The following is a 27,176-nucleotide window of genomic DNA, read 5'->3' as shown; positions in this document are numbered from 1 at the left end:
TTTTTGTTTTTTGAATCAAATCTTGTAATGGTTTTGTATTAGTGTGGGAAGTTATGGATTTTGTCCTTGTTTTTACATCAAATTTAATTTTAAATTAGGGTCAGGGTAATTTTAAGAATTTAGGCTGAAGCATTAGATTTATATTACTTTCAGTGTAAGGTTTTCATTTTGTGTATGGTTTAAGGTTAGGTAGAATACAATTTGGTTTAAGATATTTGGCTCAGGTTAGGATTCTTAGTCGGTTGTGTGTTCAACACTGTGTTCAATTCTCTGGTTAGGGTTAAAGTCATTTTTGAAATAAGTTTACAATCAAATTTAGACTTGACTTAGTTCATGAGTGTTTGTGTTAGTTCAGCACTTGCTCTTCATGTTTCTGTTGTTTGATTGTTCCCTCAGTTGTCACATTAGAGAAGAATCTTCAAGCCCTGGGAACATCGAGAGATACAGCAGAGCTACGACAGAGCTTGTGAGGAACGCACGCTAACACACACAAAGACAGACACACACACACACACACACAAACAGACACACACTTGGTTGTCCAGCTCAGTGCAAGGGTTACACTTATCTCTGCTTGCCAGAAAAGTGCTTATTTTCTCTTTGTTTCATGGCCCTCTTTCATATTGATTATTCTTTTTTAGTTGAGCTGCCAGCAATTACCAGATTCAACGCTGATGACGAAGTGGCCAATCTAAGATGATTGCATCTGTTTAAAATGCATTACATCCCACTGTGTTGGCTGGCATGTCATCAATTCTATCGAACGTTTTTTATGATCGCCTCGGAAACTTACTGACAATGCTTGGCTGCTTTTATTTTTAACTTCCCATTTTCCTCCAGCAATATTAATGCTGGGTGAAAAGAACACATCCAGTGCCGCCGACCGATGCAAATTACATCCACTGTGATGCTTTGTGTTATCCAGCAGCTCTCTGTGTTTTGAAAGATTGCTCCAGAAAACAGTCTGGAGGCTTTGTGATTCTTCAAGAATTTAATGGTGACTTTCAAAGCTCATTAACCCAAAGCTTTGTTTTTTTGCAGTTTTAACAGATTTCTTTTGTCACCAGTGACTTAAACATAAACTAAAACTCATGACAGATTGTATCACCTACCATATGCATATTCAAACAAGGCTTTTCTGTCCCAACCAGGATCAAAACATTATTTTAGATCATGTCAGCAATAAAAGGCCTCTTATTACTTTCTACTGTTTTTGTGACAAAGAAAAGCTTTGATGATGAGGCTCTAAATGTGTCTTGATTTGGCTCTATCACGTTTGTACCTGAAGAGCAAACACAGAAGTGATCAGTTTTAAATGATGACTTAACTGCATATCAGCAACTTCAGCTGTATGACACTAAAGCTGTTTTCAAAGATGATCTGCAAAAGATGTCTGAAGAATTGGGTCCGGACTTTATCCTGAGTTTGTCTTTGACAAATGAACAATGCAGAAGGAGTTTCTCCGGTCAGATGAACTCACAATTACTAAGACAAATCTAAAGTGTTCAGGTGATGCAGCAGGCAGAGGCATTGGAACTGCTGCTGACCTCCTTCCCCTGGAACTCTGGCACAAAGTCTGCAGAAACTCCGGATTGGTCATGTGAGGAAACAGCATGCATGGGGGTCAATGACGTTTCTAATACGCAAAAATGGGAAAAAATACACATAGAACAAATATCTCTGGATGAGAGAGCGGTGCTAAACACTTAGAACACATTGACAAAGACATAAAGAGAGTTTGTATAGACGAGCCAATGAAAGTGTTGAGCTGCTGTAAACAAAGTCACGTGATTAATGCAGCAGAATTATACCGTTCGGTGGGGAAAGTCCTGACGGTCTATGGTCCAGACCCAATTATTTAAACTGGTTTGAATAAGTTTGGAACCATTTACTTCAAACAAGCTCTTTTTAATACCTGCAGGTCAATTCATCTTACTAGTCAAAGGGAATTATGGGCCATTCTTCCCACAGAGCTGTTCAGTTCAGCCATATTCTTATGTTGTTTGGTGTGACAGCTCTCTGAGCTAATTCCACATGGCAACTCTATTTGGATAAGGTCTTGGTTGTGATTGTGCCACTCAGTAAAGTGGAATTCCTTTGCTATGGATTCTGTACCAAATTCACTTGAGGCTGACTGGCACACACTGGTATTATCCTGTATTTTACCTCAATAAACTTGATGGTAAGAGGGTATCTGTCCAGGCCCAGAGGCAGCAAAGCTCTCACTCCACCGTACCTCTCCAGCGGGATTCTTTTTTTTATGTTAGTATGCAGTTTCCATTTGACATCATAGTGCTTGAGATTCTTGCTAAAGAATTCAACCATGAGTTGATTAGTCCATATAACATTTTCCCAGTAGCTTTGTGGTGATTCAAGGTGCTCTTTGGCAAATGCAACATGCACAGTCATGTTTTTGTTTTGGAGGGAGCACTCTTCTTCCAAACATTTGGCAACTGCCTACTAAACTCTCCCTCTCCCCTTGTCCACGTTTTCATTAACAGCAGTAACATAAAGAGGCCTGCAGCTTTCTGATCTCCAACCAGTCTCAATGAAAATGGGCAACTGCAGAACTGACCCATCCAAATCTGAATGTCAACCACGCCTTCTTTTGCACAGAGTTAAGTCCTGTTTATGCCTTAGAATGGTAACTCTCCATGTGAATCCCTGTCGTCAGGCAAAAATCTCATGGTTAATAGAATTTGACCCAGCCCTGTAATTGTGGAAATGCACACGGTAAAAAAGTCTAAGTGGATTAATAGACAGCACCCTCAAAGTGTCATTGTCTTTGTTAGCCCATTAGACATTCACTGGTGTTGTGGCTTGAAAATGGTAGAGGACACTGGGTTGTATTTGGAGGAGAGCAGTCCAGAGTGATACAGTCTCTCGCAGGTCTTTCTACAGCAAAAATAAATTAGTTGAATAATTAATGAGTAAGGTTAAACAAGAAATTAAGAAACAAACATGATGAAAAACTTTTTAAAATATACATTTTTTTTTCAAATCCCGACCTATTACCATCAATTGAGAGTAATTAAGACAAACAGAAATAGTGGGCACAGTTTGAAATACTTTCACTAAATATATATATATATATATACACACATGTATTACTCAACTTCATCAAGTGTTTACTAAAGTTACTTTGTAGATTCATATTTAAAATTATACTGCATACAGAGTATGTTATTGATTTATTATTCTAAACCGGTGAATAAATCAGGTTTTGTTATTAGATAAGGTCAACTGGTTCTATTAATCCTATGGAGCGTGACATAATCCTCGGTTCATTTTTCGCTGCTATTTTAAGAAACACGAAACATAAAAATAATCAGTTAAAAAACAAACAAGAATACAAAAGCAAAGAACGCACAGGGACCCACTGAAGGGAAGATAAAGCAGAAGCGATATGACCTTGCTGTCATGATGTGGTCAAATTTCTATATTTAGATACTGTGGTGGAGGTTTTTCTTGTTGTAAGTTGTAAGGTTACCAATCATTCCGGTTCATAGCTGGATGGAAAAAATAAGTCATTGTCATTGTAAGAGATGCATCATAATGTTGGCAAAAGACACATCAGTCTTTGATGAGCCCCACAAAGGCTGAAAATACATTATTCCCTTTAGCTTTAAAAAACCACCTGTTCTGATGTACTGTTTTATGCAAATTGACAATAGAAAATGTATTTATACTCCCTTTGCTGGCATTTTGTGACTAAACAAGCCATGATGGTTCCCAGTACCCACTAATGCTATTCTGACAGAGTGAAATAATCATTATAATAGACGAGGGACCTGCAAATTACGGCCTACAAACATTTACACAAGACTAATATTAACACTCACATAAAGTTGAATGGTGTGTTCATTCATTTAACTTGGAAAATGCGAATCAGTGTTCTATAGTGTAACAATAACTTTAATGAGTTAAAACAGGCAGTTCATAAACCACGGGCTGATGTCATGGTGGGATTTTAACACATATAATTAAACTCTATAATTCAAAAATAGACACAGGTTTAGTCTCTGTGGTCTATAGTGATATCACATTCACAAACAATTCTTCTCAATGGTCTCAATAAAACCACATCAATAGAGTTGCTATTGCTGAGTCAGTCAGTCAGTCATTCAGACAGAGAGACATTCAATCAGACATTCAGTTAGTCAGAGAGTCAGGTTTATAGGTGTGGCCTCCAGCCAACCAGAGTCATAAGCTCTGGCTCCTTTCAGGGGTGGTAATTCATTTCCATTCTAGCCTTCTAGTTTATTTAATTCAAAATGAAACAATGGCTATGATTATAGTGTTGTTTATTTGATAGTGTTCACATCCAGTCCTGAACAGTGAACAGTGATGCAACTGCTGCCTCCTATTTTACATGCTACACTGTTCATCAGGGGATGTAAGCAACCTCAAGTTAAACGGACAGACCTACATCATAGTCGCTGTTTCATTTTCCAGCCAATGTGCCAAAGTACAGAGCAGTTACTGCAAAACAAACAAAAAGGTCCAGCTGTCAGAATATTAATCTCTTCAGTTTTATTAGGGCAGATCACACTAATTAAATTAAACGTCTTCTAAGCATTTAATTTGATGATGTAATGAAGTAGATAATTTGTAGGGAGTTTTGCTTGTGTGTTTTCCAGGTTTTTTAGCACTAATCATATCACTCTGGCATTATGGGCCTTGAAGGTATACAAGTTGCGGGGAAATGATTCACACAGATATTACTGAAGTATTTAAACCATGCAAACATTTTATCTCACTGCAAAGGGCCACAGCAGAGAGCTGAGTAGGCACCAGGGATAAAGTGCTACATCCATGATAATAGTTTTAAAAGACATATATTTAGCTATGTTAACACTATCTGTCAACGTTTAAAACAAACCTATAGATAAGATAGGAACTTTGGTGGAGTGTGTTATACTAAACATTTATTATGTCCTGCAAGGACTGAGCGTTGATACCAGCCTGCGGGAACAGGTGAAGTGTCAAGGTATCAGCTGTGCCTCTGCTACTCCTATTGTACTTCTGTTTTCAGCTCCCTCATTATTTGTCCTCGGTCTTTCTCTCTCACCGTGTGTGTGTGTGTGTGTGTGTGTGTGTTTTTTTTGTGTGCGTGCGTCTGGGCGTGGCGATCCATTCCCACCTGCTGCCTCATCACTGGCACACCTGTGACCAATCCATTAAACAGCTCCTGCAGTATACACACACACACACACACACTGCAGTCTTCGCCAAATCGTTCAGCTTGCCAATGTGGTACTAATGCTAGAGCCAAACAAGAGTTCCAGTCTGTGTTTCCCCTCGTGTTTGTCTGAACCTAGTTTAATGCCGTGTTCTTCTGTGCCTCCAGGGTGTTGCAGTTTACCTGCCTCACCCTGCTCCTCCTCAGATTGTGTTGTTGGGCTGTGACACCAGCCCCCTCTCCCTGCCCTGCTCCATGTTCAACACTGGCTCAGCCCCTGAACACTCCACCATACCTAATTTACAATAAAGATGCTTTTTAACTTCTGCAAACCTCTACTCAAGCTCCTGCTTTTGGTTCTAACTCTAAATTCACAAAACCGTTTAGTATATTTATAACTATAATCACATATATACACATTTACAATACATTACTTTTCATCAGCAAATGTAATTTGAAAAAATGATACTAACAAAATATTTTGTCAGTTACACTCGTTGATTTCACTCTGAGCTTTGAAATTAGATGTTTCCTCTATGATTTGAGGATATTTGCATCCATGTATAAACAGTGTAGGAACTATGGCTTTAGTTCCTTGATTCAGCAGTCCCACAGTCTGATTGGACCAAAAATTATTTCATCTGTTAAGACAATCTCTGGTCTTATACATTTGTCAAATCGTTGTCTTTTAAACCATCTGAAGTCTATGATCCATTGACAAAGGCGGTAAATGGTATCTCTCCTGGTGATGCTTTGCTTCAGTCAGATTGACGACATGACAGCTCAACAAAAGTGAAGCCAAATCATCTTGAGCGCCCCCTGGTCACTGGCTGCAGTATAGTGGATAAACCCTGCCTCCTCCATGTTCGCAGATGGGACATGGGTAAAACTAAAAGGTCAATGTACATGTTAAATACATTTTTTGTAAAGATGGTTTGTCATTTTAGGTAGGTTTTATCGCACTGATGCATGTTCACATATGCATGTTTTTGATCATTTTGGTTGTACTTAGTTATTTTGACAATATAAAAACATGGTTAAACACAACTAACTCTCAGTCAGAATCAGATTAAATAAAGTAGACTCCTGAGCCAAATAACTCAAATGTGGCACTATCTCAATGCTTTCAAGCTGCAGTCAATAGCCTCAGAAGTCAGGGTTGGTGAATTTATGTATTTGCTCCACCCTCCACTATGAAAGCAGGGCACTGGATATTCATTGTTTTCATTTATGTGTCTATATAGTCTGTTTTTACACAAGAAAAAACATATTTAAAATTCATCGAGCCAGTACAATTGTGATTTTTATGATGATGCTAAAAATCATGTACAACAGATCTAGTCGTGGACCCACTGGAATTTAGAGCAGCTGTTGCATCAGTTTGTTAGATATTGGTTTGCCTTATGACCAATTAAGTGTGGCCATCACCTGTAGGTAGTGAGCAGGGGGTTAGGGGTTAAACAGAAACATGCTTTGCTGGGCAGGCAAACTGAATAAATTCATAGACGCAAGATCTCACAAATACACACACACACAATCCAGATTTGTCAAAGGCAAAAAAGGTGGCAGCATCAGACGGGCGATCACTGGCTAACCTGCGTTCGCTGTATATACCCCGAAGAGGAAATACTGACTTTTTGTACTGTATTTAGCCAGCGCACAGTGAAATCAATAACATTAATGATGGCTGCACTCCATTTTAAGGTGAGCCAGTCCCAGGCGGGTTTGATATTGTGCACTCTCATTCACTGACTGGGTTTAACAGGGGAACCTAATGTAATGGAGCCAACCTTAATGTCATTATTTACACCTCTACTTTTCTTGCTATGATAATGAAATGTCCACTGTGAAAAGGATCGATGACACAAAATCACATTATCCAATAGACTGTGCAAGATGAACCATCTCAGATACATTTTACTGCGCACACTGACCTGACTACCACTCAATTTCTTATAATTACTCCCTTATAAATAATACAAAATTGCACCAGGATGCCAGATTTCAATGCATATTCTCAATATTTCATTCCATATGTTCTGTTATAGAGCTGGTGAATATTTAAAAATAATGTCAAATGCATTGTCATAGCTTCTTAAAGCAATCCCCAGACAGCAGTGAAATCCACATCCATCATAAACCCAGGCAGGAAGATGCAGGAAACAGGTAGAACTGTCAGAGCCATCTTTTCAGACTGTGTGGATGCATGTCGTCCTCCTCCACTCTTACACAACCAGCAGGCACCACGCTGGCTTTCAAACCCACGGTAATGCGCCGCTCTCTCTCACAACCATTTGTCAACTGATAGTAGGTGTATGTTCTGTTGGAGCTGCACATTTAAATGTCAGATGGATTGCAAAACTGCTGATGTGTGTTTGTGAGTGTGCTTGTGAATGTGTGCGTTTCCTTCTAATGTTGTGAGGACACATTTTGGTTATAAACCATCAACTTCAAGTAAGAATTCTTGACCGTTCAGTTTCAGGTCAGAATTTGTTTTAGATTAAGGGTTTAGGTATTTATTTGTGATTGAGATTAGTGTCTTGGGAATGCATTATTTCAATGCCTATAAAAAAAAAAAGACAAGGGTGTGTGGGTGTGTTTCCATATAGTATAATATTACATTGTGGTTTATTTGGAAACATTTTTATAAAAGAGCAGTGCTAATACCAAAACCCTGTTATAGACAAGCAGTGTTAAGTTTACTGTGATCCTCACCCAATAAATCGAGGTCTATCACAAAGAAAAGTCATATCAATTTCTCTTTAATACCTTCCTGAATTTTTTTTCTTCTTTTTTTCCAATTCTATATATGGACGATCATTCTTGACCTCTAGGTGAAGCCGACTGTAGTGAAAATAATTCAAACCTGCATTACAATCAACAATGTTTAGTATAAGCCCTGTCTCTTTACCAAGACGGTTTTTGGTGTCAGATATGAATTTCCTCTTTGATCATACTAAACTATCCACTGTTTTGGCTGATCACAGAGCGCTGATTTAGTTAAATGTGCTGAATCAGAATCAGACTCAGAGGTGACGTGAAGGTTCAAACAGAAGTCATTCATTGTAAAACTGGCAGTAGATCCGAGGCAGGCGGGGACACAGGCAGCAGAGTCAGGGCAGATCATGTTTGGAAACATGATCTTAATTTTGCACTGGAGACAAATAAGGAGCTGAGCATGGCAGATGTGTTAGAGCGCGGCAATCTGAGGCAAACAAAGGATCAGCCGCTAATACACCAAGCACAAGAAAATAAGTTTGAGCAAAGAGACTTGGCTGCAGCATCTGTCCCGTGGGGATACAATGACTGAGCTGGTGAAGACTGGAGTGAAGAGCCGCAGCTTGTATTCACTATGTGTCAGGTGGAGGTGATGAGTTATTACTGTATATCACAGGTGGAGTGGAGGCATCAGTGGACATTTGGGTCAGTATCTCATGTACATCATGATTTATTCTCCAAGTCTCTTCTACTTGTTTCGTCACATTATGCTTTCATCTATACAGCATGAACATCTTTTTGAAATATTCAACGTTTTTATTTTAAAGGTCCAGCATTTCTACTTCTGGTATTTTATGTGCAAATTCAAATGTGAACAAATGGATGACCTACATGAAGTGCAAATGCCATTTTTGTAATTCCTTACTTAACAGACATTTATTTAAGTGAGAATGAAGTGAGATCTTGGACATGAGTCATCACTGTGCATCAACACTAATGGGTGTATTCTAAGTTATAACACAGCCACTTTTTCCATTGCATCATGGGAAATTTAACAGGAGCAATATTTCCTACTTTTATCACCGTAACTGCAGATCACGGCTGTCAACCCCCTATCTACCGCCATTTAAAAAATGAAGATTGTCTACAGACACTTTTAATTCATAGATGCATTTAAAATGCAGAGAAAAGTTGCAGCAATGTAAACTCACCCATCTCAGCTGACGACGTTGTTGGTGCTGCATGTCTGGTTTACAGGTAGCTGCTTTTCAAATATTGTTGATTTTTATTGTATAACTTGTGTAATGCTTTGGCAAGGTTGCAGGCATACCAATGATGCCACTTGAACTGAATAATGCTGTGTATTTAGATGCTGGCAGACAATTTGCTTTCACATGGAGTCTGGCGGTGGATATCCCTCTTGTAAATTTGTAACAACAGGGCATTGATGTAGCTGTCCTGAGGACAAATAAACTCTCAATTTCCTCTACATCCATTATTCAAAGTTGACCCAGAAAACAGCACTAAGATAAAAAAAAATTGTAATTTACCACATGGTACCAGGGAGAATGTAGCAGCACTACACGAACCAGACAGAGACACTGAAGTAAGAGCAACCACTGGAAACGACTCAGCGTCTCGTCAGGTTGCATTTCTCTTCACTCGCAGCTTTTACAGACCATTTACTTTTATAAGGAGTTGCAAAATTTGTACTCTTCTCCTCATGAAACTTTGTTGTGAACATGCCTTGAAGAAACAAACCCCCAAAAGCTCCTCAATTCTCAATTTCAAACACATTGCTTCCAGTGCCACATGATGTTCGTTGAACACGCCCTGGGGATTGATAACACCCTTTATAATAAATGCTGATGTAGACGTTAAAATAACATTTTGGAAAGTACATTTTCCCTTACTTGTTTTATGTATTTATTGTGAACAGGACTCAGCAGGGAAGAGTATCACAGTGGGTTATGATAGTCTTATGAATCAGGTCCTTCCCTCCAACCTATAGTGATGAATAGGATGAGGAGTTCAAGGTCAATCGTCCACTGGTGAGTTGGTGAAGGGGGAGAGGTGAGTCAGAAAACTTCAAATTGCTCAACAGATGAGCATGACAGTAAAGATTGAGTTAAATTAGAGCGATAAAGCTTGACTGACCACAAGTGATTAGCTAAATGGGATCAAGTATGAGATGAGACTAGAATGAGCTGGTGGAGTGGAGGAAGGGGGCTAAACGTATGTTACGTGTCAATAGCATCCTAAAGCAACCTCAGCCTCAGCCTTCTGCCAGACTGAATCCCTGCTAAGCTTTATTTAGTCTATTATTACATTTACCTTTTTACTCAGCACACCTATTTTAACTCTATATGCATTTAGTGGTTTTACGTTTAAGGCATGCAACTGTGTGATTCCTGTCTGGAGGATCTCAAAAGCCTAAATCCCCCTTGTGAATAATAAAGTATTTGTCTATCTATCCGTCTATCCATTCCATTCCTCCACCCAACCCTCAAAATGCCTAAAGAAAAGAAAAGATTGCAAACCCCATCATCCACGTGTCACATATTCCAGTTCCTAGTCAGCAGCTAACGGCTTATTTTCAACAAACAGCATGAAAATAAGACAACTGTGGAGGCGCATTTCTCCTCCTTTGTAAGAGGCTGACGCTGCTGTTACTCTTCATCTGAACAGCTTGTTGAGTGGTTGAACACCTTCAGAAACCCCCCCTCCTCCCACTCTTCACCGCTGTCAGATCTGAGGCAGCTGTTTCCAACAATTTTTGTATTTTCCAAAAAGGACTGTTGTGGATTTCCTGTCGAATAACTAAAACAGACACCAACAATGAGAGCACACACTGGTTTGGCTTGAAGATTTACATAAATATTATGCTGATCAATAGGGAAAGCAGCTTAGCAACTTTACAGAGAATCAATTTTATTCCAACTGATATTAATCCTTATTAACCCATGTATTCATAAAGAAAGAATGCGATATTGTTCTTCCACATATCTCATTCAAGATGAAGGCCACACTTGTGTTAGAGTCACGGCTGGGTAAAACACAATAAACCAAGATCCCTGTCCATGTCTGTGGCCTTTTTACCCTTTGACTTGATCAGCTAGTCATGCATGTAAAAACGGGACACTACATATAGTTGACATATACAAAAGGACTATGGACCCCACACCTACATTTCATCTTACACAACAAGGACAACTTAAATTATAGTTTTGACATGGTGAGAAACTCCAGAGAAGATCCTGAGGGTCTCACTCTTACATTAGCGTTTTCACATACAGAACCCTTTGGATGATGTCTATAGATTCTCCGGGAGTCAGTGCATGTTGGAGAGCAGCTTCACAAACTAGTTATTCGGGTAACCGGGTTATCGGGTAACTTCTGTTGTGCAATAGTAGTAGTAGATTTGACGTTGGCTTATTATTAATAATCATGAGAAATGATTATTAAAATATAAATTATTTATTAAAAATAATTAAAAATTATAAAGCTAGTAATTAAGAATAGTAAAATAATTAATTAGAAATGATACGTTTATCAATTAATAATGGTTAAATAATTAATGAAAACAATAAAATTATCAATTAAGAATGAAACAATCTGTAATTAATGCTTATCGTTGCGGGGCACCACCCTGGTTACAGGGACCAACTAGTCAAACTATAGTTATCAGTCTCAAGTGATAAAAGTTAAATTAATAATCTCAATATTTAATATTAATGATTATATAATAAACAATAAAGAAGGGTTTTAAGTTCGAGCACAGGCTATAGTAATCCAGCTGCATTCACATACACATGTACAAATAATCACAGAAATACAAATACTTTAATTACAAAAGTATTTATTCAAAAGGGGAAATAAAGTTAATGTTATTTCAATGATTCTTCATTTAACAGACTCCAATATTTCAAAGAAGGCAACAGCAGCAGCAGCACTTATCACAATGGTCACACATGTAATACTGAGTATCTACTGGTGTGTGTGTGTGTGGTCGTGTGTGTCTGCCTGTCTGTGTCTCTATGTGTGTGTGTGTGGGTGTGTGTGTCTAAAGAGAAAAGGGAGTGGCTATGGCGTAATGACGAGATCACGTAGTGACGTAGTCTGGCCAGGATCAAGATGTTACGTTCACATACTTTCAAGATGGAGGTTTATGACCCCGGTGACGACATGAGGTCGAAAACAAGATGGCGGTTGGTCGCCTGTTACACAAAGGAACTTTAGACAAAGAGATTTCTTATCTCATGGTTCTGGCGCCGAATGGCGTCGAGATGTATTAAGGCTCTTTAAATCTAGAATTTTCTATGTAACATGAAATAGGTAAGTGTAGGTCGGGACGTGTGTATAAACAGGTTTAGGAGAAAAGAGAGAGAGAGAAAGAGAGAGAGACATCAAAAACATCGTCTGAGACCAGCTACAGTGACTTCACCACTCAGTACACAAATTAGAGTTGTGCACCGATCTTTTAACAGGTTAGGTCTCTGCAAACTTAGTCGGACGATAACAGTGCTGCCGTAGGCTCTCTGTCACGGCGCGAGGCACTTTAAAACATTCGCCAATGTAAACAAGCAGCCGGAAGTGACGCATCGTTTCCTCGTGTTACACGGCTTAAAAACAGATCAGCGATCTACAAACAAACACACTCAAATAAACATGACACGCTAAGTATTTAAACTAGTCTCTGCCCAGACAATAAAGCCTCTTACTGTGACCTTCGCGGTGTTGCTTGCGCATGGCGCGCGGATTTTCCAGAAGTCCAGTGAATCTCGTTGTTGTGTTCCTCGGGGTACATGCGGTCAGCGAATCCCCGGAATTAGGTGACGAAGTCATGGCTTGAGCTGGATAGCGCTGGTTCATCTGTTGCAGCGGCTTCGTGCTGGGACCGGATATGGAGCGAATTAGTCTTGCTCGTGGAACGGAATTCGGCCTCGTCTCTTCTGCGACAGAATGATGCTTTGTCCTGCAGGGATTAACAGCTGTGTCGCAGCTGTGGGGATCGTGAAAAGAAAAGTCTGTGATGCTCGGCCGGCGAGCGAGTTCCTGTGCGCGGCCTCTTCAAGTTAAAATAACAAAAAGTCCTATCAAAATAAAACGTCGACTGAATAAAGAAATAAAAGAAAATGGAAATAAAACAAACGTCTGTAATTGCCCCCTTTAGCAACTGGAACATCTGGGAGGCCCCGAAGGGGTCTGTTGACGTCTTCAGAGCAGGGTAAAATGGCGATTGCCTCCTTTAGCAACTAAAATCATCTAGCTAGACCGGGAACGGTCTATTGACGTCTTCAGAGAGCAGGAAATGGCGACGATTTTTGGAGTGCCAGGGCTTTTAAATTACCTGAGAGGTCCTCCTCCTTGAGAAGTTGGTCATAGGACATCGGCCAATTGATTTGTCAGGAATGGATCTGAGTGGGCGGGGCTTGGAACTCAGCGGGGGTTCCAAGGCATTCCCAGAACATTTTCCACCACCAGGGGGAGATTCTTAAGCCTGCAGTAGGATGTTTTCCTGCCGAAAGTTTAACAACCCTTTGTTCCTCTCGGCTCCAGTGTCTGGTGCCCCCCCCCTTTGGGCTCTTCAGACCCAGCAGGGGTTCCGTGTTCCTGCGGGGGCCTTGAAACCTGCTGGGGTTTCTCGAAACTGCCAGGAAAAAGTACTCACAGGTGGATAAGAATGTTCCACAAGGCCTTGATTTACACAGGCCTTTGTTTATTTTCTTTGGATAACCTCTGACCTGTGTCTTGTGGTCATCCGCTGGGCTCTGGCCCAACACTTCAGTTTCAGGGTTTCCGGTCCTCAAAGCTCGTTCACTTCATATCATGATAAATCACCATTCTAACTTATGCTGAACAGCTAACCTGCTCGGCAGCAGGTTAAGTTGGAGAAGAGAGATCCATCAGTATAAAATCTCCACCCACTGACTTTAATTAATTCCTTTGCAACATGAAATCACAGTTTTAGACGATCCTGTGGAGTTTGGTGTGGTGAAGGGCTTCTGAGGACAAGGGACTTGTGGCTGACAAAATCATTTGACCTTCTCTGGTCAGTAACTCAATGAAATGTATAGATCCCAATCGAAAGGAATGATAAACCTTTGTCAACTGCTGGAGCAACATGCTCACAGTGCCACAGAATGCCTGCATTGATCTAAGTTTCTTTACTTGTGGAAGTTACAGTGTGTCCTCAGAGTCATTGCAGACAGACTTAGCTCATTATAGAAGCTATGTCATGTGATTTAACGTTTCATCTCTTATCCAAGAGGCTTCTTCGGTTCAGTTCAACAGGTCTTGTTACTAAAAACGGATTCATAACTCACGGTAATATATTTCAAATATGTCACGGGGCTGCGTAACGACACATTCGCACAATCAGAATTTCATTACATTCTGTCCTTCCTGCATTTAGCACCTCTAACCGTGCTTAGTCTGGATACTGTGTTGGTTCTCCTCGTATTTCCCTAATGTAACAGTTTGCTCCTTGTTGAGAAATATATTCACTTGTCCATGTCTGTGATTGGTCATATGCAACAAACACCGCCCCTTTCATGTGCACGCACTCACATCTTGATGAGGAAAACCAGGGTTGATTTACTGAGTCGATTACCAACTTTGTGGCACCGCTTAGCCTGACTGCGATTGTTAAGTTATGTTCTTAACTTGAACTCGCCTCTTAGCACAGGCCCGAGGTTAGTGTGGACAAGGCCCCCGTTCAGTTCTTCCCAAGAAATACAATCAACAGTGAAAAGCTCATAGTTGGTCAGTTCACATTTTCTCTATATGCAAATTAACATGAACATTTAGGCGGTTTTACTGAACAAATGGGTCATTAGTCAAATGGTAAATGGTCTGTATTTATATGGTGCTACTTTCTCCATCAATCACATTCTGCCATCTGGGGCTGTGCCGGCAGTTTAGGGGTTCAGTATTTTGGCCCAAAGAAACATCGGCACCAACCTCGTGGTTAGTTGACGACCTGCTCTCCCTTTTGGGCCAACGCAGCTCATGTGCTTGTGTGTGTTTTGTGTGAGAGGGAGGAGGAGGGAAGCAAGGAGAAGCTGAGGAAAACTGCATGTAGCAGTATTATTGAATTCGATTTTACCCAATTGGAGAAAAAAAGAAAATAAATATTTGACTCATTGTTGGCATTGTGGTTTTACTGAGGAATATACAAATATTGGTTTTATTGGTTCATTATGAAACTGTAGTGGGTCCTCAATGCGTCAAGTGCATTCACACTAGAACTTAGAGCTGAGCACTTGAGATCGGATCACTCAGGAAGGATGTTAATACCAGGTCTCAATAGGGTCAAGGTCTCATCACATAATACAGGTGTATATTGAGTCAGCGCTGAGTTTTACCAAGATTCTGCTCTGTCATCTGAGCCTGTCAGAGGTCAGCACCGGGTTTGAAGCAACTCCACTTTTGGTGGTTTAATCCTTATCGGAGCCCACTATAAGAGCTGCTCTATCTTTCAAAGTCCGGATACTATGAATTAAGTTGGAGCATATCCCCCACCTCCACTGTGTCTCCCCCGCACCCCATTCCCTCCACCCCTAACACCTCCCCCTACAGCCAGCTGCTCCCAGACTCCTTCGCTCCCTCTTCATCAGGTCCACGAGAAACACACAACGGAGTTGACTGATTGAAATTCACAGTGTGAGCCATTCCAATCTTTTGCATGCTGCTTCTGCCCCGCCTGGCTCTGGAGCTTGTTGTGGAAGAAGAGTGTGACTAGCAGATGTATCACTGTGCAGTGAAGCTGCAGAGGTCTTCTCGGGGGTCCTCAGTGGTGGGCGAGTCCTAATTGTTTGCTAACAGTGTGTCAGTGGTGGGTGGGTCTTCCACTGACTCATAAATGATCCATCCAAGCACATCAATGCTGAAATAGCTCGGGTCACGTTGATAGTCAGTGGGCTGCACATTTTATAGGATTCCTGTTGCCTCCCCCTACTTCAACTTGCCAATCATCCAACTTTCTATATAAACTTGTTCTTGATTAAGCCAGTCACTGAAATTCTTCCAGGTTAGTGAGCGGAATTTAACATTATCTCATTTTCAGCAAGATGTTAATATAAAGTAAATGCGATGGTGGTTGCTCCAGGGTGCAACCACCGCATAGTGAGTTATGCCATGCTCCAACACTTTGGTGGGTGTAGCAAATTATTGGCTCCATTGTATATTGCACAGGTAACTACTTTGCCATTGATGTAGCATCAAGATTACCCCAAAACTAAGATTTATTGAGTTCAATAATGACAATAGTGAATAAGGAGCAGCAGTAGGCTTTAAGGTACAGTACTTCAAACATAATTTATATGAAGTTCAAGTTCATATCAATAATTCATCAGCCAATTGACAATTATTTCAATAGAGATATGTAGGGAGATATAATAGATAGAAAAGCATGCATACATGTTTCACATGTAGGGAAGGAGAAGACCAAAATAACCATAGGTGCCCTTTAAAAGTCGTCACGGCTGAACAGTGAAGTTGAAAAACTGGGGTGGTATTTTGCAACAGTATCCTGATTTCATAATGTGATAAAGTGCACCAAACTCATATTTTCAAAAGAGGCCACTGACACAATTCTGGTGATAAAAAGTCCACCAAAATAGCTGAATCTTAAGTTTGGTAGATTGTGTAACACTAAAGGCTAATGTATACTTCTCCGAGTCCGTTACGCTTGGACGGACTCTTTTTCATTTATGGTTCTACGAGCGGTTTGTGCTGAAAACAATTCACCGCCAGAACAGTAGATGGCGCAACGGAAGACGAGCTTAGAGAAGCCTACCTCATGAGGTATGTAGAAGAAGTCCACGCTGGATTATTGACGTCCTCCCGGCTCCTCACACACAGTGAACGATGGCAACTAACAGAAAAAGGATGTTGATGACGCGACAGTTTTTGCTGAATAAAGAGACACCCAGCGGTTCAAAATGCTTATGTTATGTCTTAACGCAGCGGTTCACCGCTCTTGTTTCCAAACTGCGTTGCTAATTCAACAGCTGCAACAGCTTGAAGCTACACAGAGGCAGCTAGCTTCCCCCCCCAGCTTCCAAACACAGTCAGCAGGGACTCCCGATATTAACTACTGCCAAGTGTTTGCTTTAACCTGACGGTGTTAGAGAAAGAGTGTCATGACAGCCGTGGAATTAAAGTCGTGACAGCTGGTTTTTGCTCTGTTACCACCGCAGTTAGCATGGTGGCTAGCCCACTAGCGGTGTTATGACAGGGCGTTATAACCGTATGTGGCCGTACACACATGCCGTTAGTGCGCTAACCAGCCAACATCAGCCGGACAACTCCGCTGGCTTAACCAGTTGTCATATTAATCCTAGAGTCGTAGTTGTGTTTTGGGGTTTATTGTGCTATAGGGAAAGAAACAGGAAGTTTGAGGTCCGGAAATGTCGTAAGCGGACGTTAGCGGACCAATCACAGCCAAGGGCTGTCCGTAGGGTGTCCGCTATGCCGACGTTTAGTTAAATCTGAGCTGTACGAAAAGCTCTCCGTGGAGCCCGGAGAGGAGGTTCCACAGCAAAAAAGGTGGTCTTAAGCATGTATTTATACTGCAATGGTTGTGATATAAGATACAAGCCGGAGAGGAGGTTCCACAGCGAAAAAGGTGGCCTTAAGCATGTATTTATACTGCAATGGTTGTGATATAAGATACAATTATCACTGTGAACATCTCCAGTCTCAAGGTGTGCTTTGCTCCACCATCTAATTAGCCACAAACCAATGGATAAATAACACACAAGGTTTGCGCTAGCAGTTTATCTGAAAATAACCTCACTCAACATAGTTGTCACATCCTGTTAATACACATGCTCTTTGTGTGAGAACAACTGAATGTAACCATATCTGTTTACAAGAACACCACAGGGTACCTTTACATTTTTAACCTGAGATTACAGGGCGAATACAGCCAATCAAATATATGGTGTTAGGCTCTGTCATATATACATACATTTTTTTGTGAAATAAACAACTCCATCCAATGTGTTTTATCTCCATTTCAGATAAAAATGCTAATACACATATTACATGATCATTTTTGTGCATTTGTGGGCCATCGTAGACAAAGACCTGATTGTCTGCTCTCCAGTTGGTTGTTTAGTTGCAGCGGTGCTACAAACTAGGAACACCGCTCTTGAAAAACAACAGCAATCATTTATTTTCTTGGACATACAATGAGGTATCTCTAGCTCTAGCCTTAGAGTGTCACTCACCTCATAGTAATTTTATCAGACGTGGCGATTATTCCTCAGCCCAATGACGTTGTAGTGATGTCATCAGTGTTGTCACAGTTTTGAGCTTGAGACTACAAATTAGCAGGGAGGCTAGAATGAAAAATGCTGTTGCGTTGCATCTTGGGAAATGTGACGTCTTGTCTCTATCCATACCAGGAAGTAAAAGTATTCTTTTTGAATACCTCCCGAGTCTCAAAATGTATAAATATATAAATCAGTTGAGAAGCCCTTTTCAGTTGTTAACAACAATCAATGGTTACATATTCATCAGTTATTTGGTGAGTGGAATTCTGACACTGGCGAGAGTACCTAAATGTCATCTTGTAGATCGTGTGATCCATTAAAGCTGCTCCTAAAATGAAACTCCACGTCTCACATGGTCGAGCCCAGCTGCACATTGATGCTGAGGTTTATTTGTCATTCCTCCAGATGTCTAATGCAGGGTGCCAGCCACACAGTCTGTACTCTGCTGTGTCATTTTGGTGGGTAACATGATAGAGCATTAGCTTGGCTGGGATTTCAAAATAATCCTTCACATGTCTGTTGCTGCTTTAAAGCTAAAGGATGACGCATCAGGCTGAGGTTTAGCTTCGTAAAGCTGTCTGTTGTGTGTCTACTTTATTTACTCATGCCATTGTATATTTGTATTTGCTAATTATATATTTATTTTATGTATTTATTATTTATCAGTATTGTGGCTGACGCAGATGTGTCTGTAAGCAGAATTCATTCCTAATCATGAAGTATATGTACTGCAATGGCTGGTCAATTGTTTAGCATTTACTATGCTTAGCCACAAACAAGTTGGCCGTATAAGTAAAATAGAACCTTTCCTTTTTCTAAATTATCTTATATTACTGCTATACATTAAGTTGCAGGGACAAATTCTCTTGGATAAAGTGAGTGCTCCTCAGAGGAGTCTGAGTGACCAACAAGCATCTTTCCCAAGACCAAGACTAACACAATGATATGCAGGCAAGTTGTGCAGTGGCTGAGCTAATAGCTAACGAGCCGAAACCTTTTCAAAAGGAGACTCTGTGAAGGAGCTGTTAGAACCAGACAAAGTAAAAATGTTTCAAAGTGTTTGTTTGTCTTGAAGCAAAACTAATCCATAATCAATCCGTATGAAGTCATTGTTAAGGGAGCATCAAACAAACTGTAAGAAGAACAAACTGCGCTCTGTAGTCTGTTTACATTTCTCTGTGACACACACCACATCACATTTTGTAGCTCAGAGGTGTAGGTTTGTTCTGCAACTGTCGATAACGCCACTTGGAAATCAGAACTGATACGAGAGGTTCCGGAAGCATTCACAAATATAAGTTGGTATGGAAATGCCACACTAACTTTGGTCATTTGGGGAGAAACTTGCTGCAGGCCAATTTATTTATTTCCCTTTATTTCTAGCAGCAGAATGAACAGTACACTTGCCACCCTCGCCACCTCTCTCTAACCCTGCTTTGCACGGATGTGATGGCTGAAGTTTTATCAGATATGTTCCCTCTGTGATCCTTTGGATTTTCTACAACAGACACAGAATTATAGTGACATGATCCTTCTCTCCCCAATGCATTATGGTACATCTGATCCCCTTACCACCAGTTACACATAGATCAATATTTGTGCAGGGTGTGCAGCGGTATATGTGTGTTTGTGAAGCTTTATATCTCTGTGGGGCAGCCGATTATTGCGTCAAGTTGAATGGGAGTTGGCCTTTGGGGTGGAGAGGCATACTGGGATGTGCTTCTAACCCCTCTCTCTCTCTCACACAGACACTCCACGCAGCAGCAGACCAACAAAGTCATCACCAGCACAAGCCAACTCATCAAACAGCTCTCAGATATAATCAGTGGCTCTTCACGGGTATTATATGCTCCCAGTCCTCCCTCATTCATTGTCATTTTGAAGAATAAACAGTGGATTGAACAACATTTGAGATAATTGAAGTTAATTCTGTTTTTTTGCACAGCAAGACCGTGTGCGCCTGACACGACTAAAAACTGAACTCTCCGAGTCTGTGCAGAGCTATGGGGATCTGCAGAAGGTTTGTTGTTCTCATTTGGTTTGGTAAATTCAGTACTATGGTTTCTGAATGACGGATGGGACGGGGGGGGAATAAGGCACACCTCAACACACATGGAGGCAAAGAGGAATCAAATGTGGCCTCTTCAACATGGAAAAACGGAATCCTTGTGACCCAGCCTTTTGATCTGTTCCTCTTTTAGAAAATTGCAGAACGCTCGAGGACCTTGCTCCCTCCAACACAGAAAGACAAGCAGAAGGTGAGCCGATATGAAGTTGAAAATCCATGCTTTGTTTCACTGTCATTCATAAAAGAGCAGGAGGATGAGATGGCATCTCTCAGCTCGATTGCATCCTTACAAGGGTTCCTTTGAAGCTCTGTGTTGTCACCTTCTCTCTGTTATATTACACAGACTCCATTCATCACATCCAAGCCCTTTGTACTGCTGATATAAAAATATTAAATAATCATCAGAGTCTAAGAGCTTATTTTCACTGTGGTAGGACCGGCCGATATAGAAAATAATTTTATCACAATAATTGTTTTCATGTCAGTTGATATCGATAAATATCACGATATACATAAATAACCAGAAAATAACTTTTTTGCACAGTTGTGTTTATGTAGAAAGCTCTTACGTACAAAGTGTTTTACTTGCTCGTACAATCATCCTGTGCCACTGCACTTTAATTATAACATTTCATACAGACCACTGCAGTGAAAAGGTCTATATAATGCACATATTTAGCATTTTTTTTACTTGGAATCAGTGATGATGGATGTTGTTACAGTGTAAACTGAGCACAGGTCAGCGGGGGAGTGAGGAGGAAGCAGAAACCGACAGAGACTCTGACGCAGGACGACCAGACTTTTAATGTGCGTCTGTCCTGAAGCAGCGGTGCTTATAATTATTCAGAGGAGCCCAAACATTAGCATGTTGCTCCTCCTACGCTCTGGGCTGTGTGCGTCAACCTAAACTGATGTGGGTATAACTCTATTCCAGCCACACGATTGGTTCGGCGCGGCGCTATTCTCATTATCATTGGCTGTTCGCGTTGTCCGCCAAACATAGACGACATGAGTTCTATCAAGGAAAAGTTATATCGTGGTAATAATCGATATCCCTACTTTGTATACCAGTGTTGGACTGTTTTACGTGCGTTTCACAAATCAAAGTTATTCATCATTAGAGACTGAATAGGAATGAATGAACTTTGTAGTAATTTGTATAAATAGTAAAACTAGATCATAAAAGATTGGATCTCTTTGTAAACCAGTAATATTATAACACATATAACACATGCTGTCTATATATGAATTGAGAATATAATTATGGATGACATGTTTGTGTAATGTGTGTATATGCAATATACTTACTTTGATATTTTATCTACCATTGACAGAGTGTCATATCTTTTACTCGTTGGTAAGCAGAACTCAAGCATCAGGTCCGTCTGTATTAACCATAGACTCCTTATAAAGGTGGAAAACTTAAACTGCCCCTGGTGGCTGGCTGCATTAGCTTCTTGCCCCATGTACAGAAATTGTAGATTAGTGTCTCGGCAAGTAAGCAAATATGCATGTTTGCCAAAATGTTGAACATTTCTTTGGTGCTATTAATAGACGGTTATGAATGAGGTATTGTCAGTTGTGTCACAAAGACAAAAAAAAGGTCAGAATCCAACAATGAAATAGGAAAGTATCTCTGTATCTTACTCAACAAAAGCTTACTTAGGCAGGGCAGAGGTCTGGACCTCTTTGCTCCTGCACTGAAAATAAGTCCTTTACAGCTTAATCTGGTTGGACGGTGGCATTTGTGAAGAACCATTTTACACACAAAGAGCCTCTAAAAATCCATCTTCTTTTTTTTTTTACAGAGGAGAGAGTCGTATGCATTAAGGTTTTATATCCCTCCGAAGGCATTTTATCAAGGTCCTTCATTCTCCTAAGCATTAAAGGTAAAGGTTTTTTGGGGCCGGTGGGCTGAAGGGTACATTATATGACTGCCCTCACTGCATTGACACAAGTCTATTAATCGGGGAGTATACTGTAGAATAACTAATTGGTGAGTATAGGCAGTAGGAGTTGAAATAGTCAGTATTTTTTATTATAGGAAGTGACAGGATTTTTCACAGGCAGTGTGACATTTGGAAATTCATTACACGTCCATTTAAACATGCAGTTTGCAGATCGTGGCGGATTATATTGATAGTTTCCCACCCACATCTTTATATTGACGTCATCAGAGTTAACTAAAAGTTGCAACAGGAAACTCTGGAAAGTGTGTGTGCGTGTGTCTCCCACCACCTGAGAGCTTGTATGTCAGAACGATAGTCTTGAGAGTCATTCCCAATTGTGTGATGTACTGATATATTCTGGAGCGTTGGCAGTGGGCATGTATGTGTAGGAGTGAACACGATGTTGCTGAGGAGTGGTGAGTCAGACCGTGGCCAGTAGACAGAGCGCTGTGACTCAGCCTGGGTTGGTCCCTGTGCTCTGACCCCCACTGGCCCATGTACCATGAATTAGCTGTGCAGTCAGCCACGCAAAAGGTAGAAGACATTAGCAATGCATAAAAAGTAAACCAGGCCTATTTCTGACTATATGTCTCTCCTCTTTCCTCTGCTATTGTTTGCTCATGTAACAATATGCATGTGCAGACTGCACTGTTTTTAATGGTCTTAATGAACTGACTCACTCTTAACCAATGTTAAGTATCAGTCACGGATGGAGAAATGAAAATAAACTCTTTTATAGTTCTGTTTGAGTGTCATCGTGGCAAAAATGTGGTCCCGGAGATTCCTTCTGCACTGACCTTTTCACCTAACTATCCAATAAATAGCCTCCAGAATGTAATTGCACATGACATTATAGTTATTGCTGTCTATACTCAGCTAGTGTGTGTCTGTGTGTGTCCCAATATAATGTACAGACCCCATCCAGTGATCTGATGGGAGAGGGTCCAGTGTTTGGAGAAGCAGCAGGCTCAGAGGGAGGAGCTCTGGCCTTTTTGTCGGAGATCAGTGAGGAGGATGTGGAGGTGCTTCACCAAAGAGAGGAGGCCGTGCTTCAGATTGAGGTAAGGACACTGTTGAGGAATTTTGGACCATCCTCACACATTACTAGATGCCACTATTATGTATACAATGTATATTACATAATATCTGTACAGGGGATTAGTGCCTGTCTATTCCCACACATACTCAGTTCTCTCTTTAAGCAGTACCCAATCTCATGTTTTTGATAAAGGGCCAACCAACAGTTCATTGTAGTGTCTACGCTCAGGGACTTTCATATCCAACTCTGACGTTCCAGACAGAGTGGCACCAACTTCAACTGGAGTATCTCACCAGTTTCAAGAAGTAAAGAAACAATGTGATTTAGGAAAACATACTTTAGGCTTAATTATCCAATAGGATGTGACACCTACATGTAACAGAGAGTGACAGCAATTCTAGACTTTCATGGATGTGGTGTTGGAATGGGTGACGTAAGTAGAGCTTTTGTATATTATTTCACATTCTGGTCTCCATGATGCAGCTTCCAGAAAACGTCCATGACAGACACCAGCATCAGAGCCAAGTTAGAAGTTTTAGTAGAGATAGGTTTAGACTGAGTCTTCAAATGGACATTTTGGCATATTTTGGCACTTTCTAGCAGAATCTGTGCCATTTGAAATATGTTACAATGTAATTATAAACAAACAAAATAAATAAATGTCTCCCGTGTCAGCATTTTTGGATATGACATTATTCTGTGTCCGTGGAAAACCAGCACACTTTTTCTTGATAGTCCCACAACAGCTGATGTGTCTTTTGGCCAAATCCTGGACAAGTGCAAGGTTTGTGTAAAAGTTGTCCAGAAAGAGGGTGTAGCTCTCACCAAGCAAAAGACAATCACAGGGGGTCTGTGACTGAAGGGTAACTGTAAGTCTTTGCCTATGATGGATACACTTTCATCAGTTAACACACAAAATTCTTAGCAGTGGAGGAGTCTGCCAGCACGAAGTTTATAGCCCCATTTCATTTGCTTGTCTTTCATGGACTGCTTTATGCTGATGTGTGCATTGGAGACCATGATGCTGTGGTGTCAAATGTCTCAGAGTTGAAGTGGCAGATCTACTGCGACCACGCTTAGGTGGTGCCGATTTCTTTTGGGCTGTGTCTCGGCTGCGGCTGTGGCCCGGGATGTTGCTCAGAGCTGGGGACAGGTCTCGATGGATGCTGCTGGAAGGTGGGGGTAGATGTTGTTGGTTAAAAGGATGGGGCGAGTGGCTCCTTAACATCATCATCATCATCATCATCGTTGAGGTAAGATGGAAGAAACAACAACAACAAAAAGAACATCCAGTGCCTACAGTGTAACTCCAGACAGAAAACAATATGTTGGGGTAATAAGCACTGGGATTCAACTACCAATCCAGTTCTAGTGCGAGCACTTACTGAAATAATTACAGGATGATATAAATACATAAATAGTTATTTTATGTCAAGTAAGTAATAGATTAAAGAAAAACTTATATTGCTGACCTTTGCAGTTATGGATATTAAATACATCACTGATGTCCCAGGCATGCACTGAAGACAAGAGGACCTCATCATCTAACAAAGACTCGACAGGGTAAACATTAGCCCAACTGTCTCCAGTCAGCAACTCAAGTACCTCCTCTGCTGCTAACCCTCCTCTCAGCTCCCACACTGGTTGTTCTTCATGTACATTATCATGATCAAGGACGCGGGACAATAGGCCACAGGGCACTGAAACATCAGCAACAATACATCATCTTTTTCAGCAACATTTTGCAGGTTGACTAAAACTGCTGTTGCTGAGGGGGAAATGGAACGCACTGTTTTTGTTCAGACTGGATGTCAAGAGTACTTTAGTTAGGACGATAGGGGTTTGTTAAGTCTTATCTTCCAAGTTGGTTGTGTACAGAACATAACCACACAATGTTTGTTTGTTTCTTTGTAAGTTAAACTTAATTTAACCCAGAGGACTGTCATAAGATAAGAGCTTGCTGCGTGCATGGGCTAAGTGACCACTCATAAGCAAGTGAGTTAATGCGAGGTAATGTTCGAGATTAATACAAAAGTACCACACAGCACTGAGAGCACCCAACCACTGAAACGGTCTGTATGATGGCAAGGAACCTGAGTATTTGTGTGCTGTTTGGAAAGTTGTACCTATTCAACCAATATGCTTTGAACTGACAGGTGGGGAAATCATAAAGTATTAGGAGACATGATTAACTATGATAATTTTGGTGGATTCATTCCAGTATTTTCTTTTATACTACTTTTTACTCGCACCTTATCCTTTAGTAACAGTCAGTCCACACAAAGACAGAGCAGTTAGGGTCTTCTCCTTCCTTTTGTTCCCAGGATCTGTGCCTTAGAGACAGACAACATAATTTATTGTGTTGAATTTAGAATATAACATAGTCCTCCTGCAAATGTAATAGTCCACATATGTCCCAGAAGGCAAATATTTGCCACTCACGGTTCAATTTCACCAACCATGTATTCCAGCCAGCTTCCAAAATCCAAACCTGTTTACTGATATTCTCTCAGGGCTGCATTTACTAAGCCCCAAGCACCTAGATTCAGATGATAATTGAAACATGCCTTTTCAAGTGTATAAGCTTTTCGGTAGTCCTTTACATGAAAAATAAAAAAGCCTTGGACATTTACCTTTTAAAGTCAGGTATCGGAGATTTGAAAGCACTAGAATTTACAACACATGCTCAAAGAAAAACAAACTAGGTATTTGTTTTCTTCAAATGTTGCCCCTCAGGAGGCCGACACATGCCAAGTTAGTAACTAGAATCTCAAAGAGGCTCTTTCTTTGTCTGCCACCTCCGAAAGCTTATTAGCGTTTTGTCATATAGTTCCCCCGTGCTGCTGCAGGTTATTGAATGCTACCCAATTACTAATGTGCTTATTTTCTTGTTTGTTTCATAACCTGGGCAAAGTTTGTTGTCTCTGGACATAACTTTTAAAGCTGGCTTGAAAAAGCACATCAGTTATAGACTGTATATTCCTTTATAATATATCTTCAATATGATGTAAACTTCAGATAGATGGAATTCATTTCTGTCTGAGGAATGTCAACCTTCTTTTTACTTTATTATTTTAGTTTTCAACCAATACCATGATGTTTGTTGAATATAATTATAAAAAGGATAAGAAATACATACCCTGCATGTTCATGATCCAAATAGATATCTATTTGTCTCTCTCTATATATATATATATAGAGAGAGAGAGAGATATATACATCCTATTGGTGGCAAAAGTGAATGCATTACTACAGTACGTTATTTCTACCATATCACCACAAAGGATTTTCTGATCCATATAGACCTTAAGTCAAGTGTCAGTTCTTCAGTATGCAGAGATACCTAAAAAATGCACTTTTAAACAATTTATGAACTCATTGCAGTTTGTTTTCCATTAATAACCTAGTAATAGGTACTACACTGTGCTGGTAATTAATTATTTTCTAGTATAATTTGTCCCTCTACAGAACATTATATTAAATATCTCCAGCGTAGCGTGTTGCCCCATTGCTTCACTGTAGAGCTGTGTGCAGCTCTCTCTCTCTCTCTCTCTCTCTCTCACACACCCTCTATCATAGTCCAACTCACCATTGGCAGCACCGGGAGGAATCCCACCTTCATTCATGGCCTGTTAAAACAGCCATTAAGTTTTTAATGTCCTCTGCAGGCAGACATGATTCAGCATAAACTGCAATCACATGAACAGGATACAGTTCTGAACAGGCAGCCAGACCTCAGCAAACATCTGCTGTACTCTGTGAACCTGGTGCCAATTAGAGAGAACTGTGTGTTTGTGTGTGGGCACCAGCCAATAGGATACAAATAAGTGACATGAAGCACAACATTCAAAGCGTTTTCTGTATTTACATTCATCTGGAATTACAACCTTACCATTGTTAAATGCTTTGTTACGTAAACCAGTGAGCAAAATATGCT

At 40.5% G+C, this 27,176-nt stretch overlaps 1 protein-coding gene across 1 annotated transcript in view; it reads left to right on the top strand.

Annotated features, from left to right (window-relative positions):
• The window catches only part of tsnare1 (T-SNARE Domain Containing 1), a 150,083-nt gene that overhangs the window by 64,304 nt on the left and 58,603 nt on the right, over nucleotides 1-27,176 (top strand). The window contains exons 4-8 of the mRNA XM_053433461.1: nucleotides 397-466; nucleotides 19,932-20,022; nucleotides 20,129-20,203; nucleotides 20,385-20,441; nucleotides 23,115-23,261. Of these exons, the coding sequence (XP_053289436.1) occupies nucleotides 397-466; nucleotides 19,932-20,022; nucleotides 20,129-20,203; nucleotides 20,385-20,441; nucleotides 23,115-23,261 (440 nt within the window). The remainder of the gene's footprint in view (nucleotides 1-396; nucleotides 467-19,931; nucleotides 20,023-20,128; nucleotides 20,204-20,384; nucleotides 20,442-23,114; nucleotides 23,262-27,176) is intronic.

The sequence above is a fragment of the Pleuronectes platessa genome, chromosome 10, assembly GCF_947347685.1.
Source record: "Pleuronectes platessa chromosome 10, fPlePla1.1, whole genome shotgun sequence".
In the NCBI taxonomy this organism is placed as follows: Eukaryota; Metazoa; Chordata; class Actinopteri; order Pleuronectiformes; family Pleuronectidae; genus Pleuronectes; species Pleuronectes platessa.
This window is presented reverse-complemented; position numbering and strand designations above follow the sequence as displayed.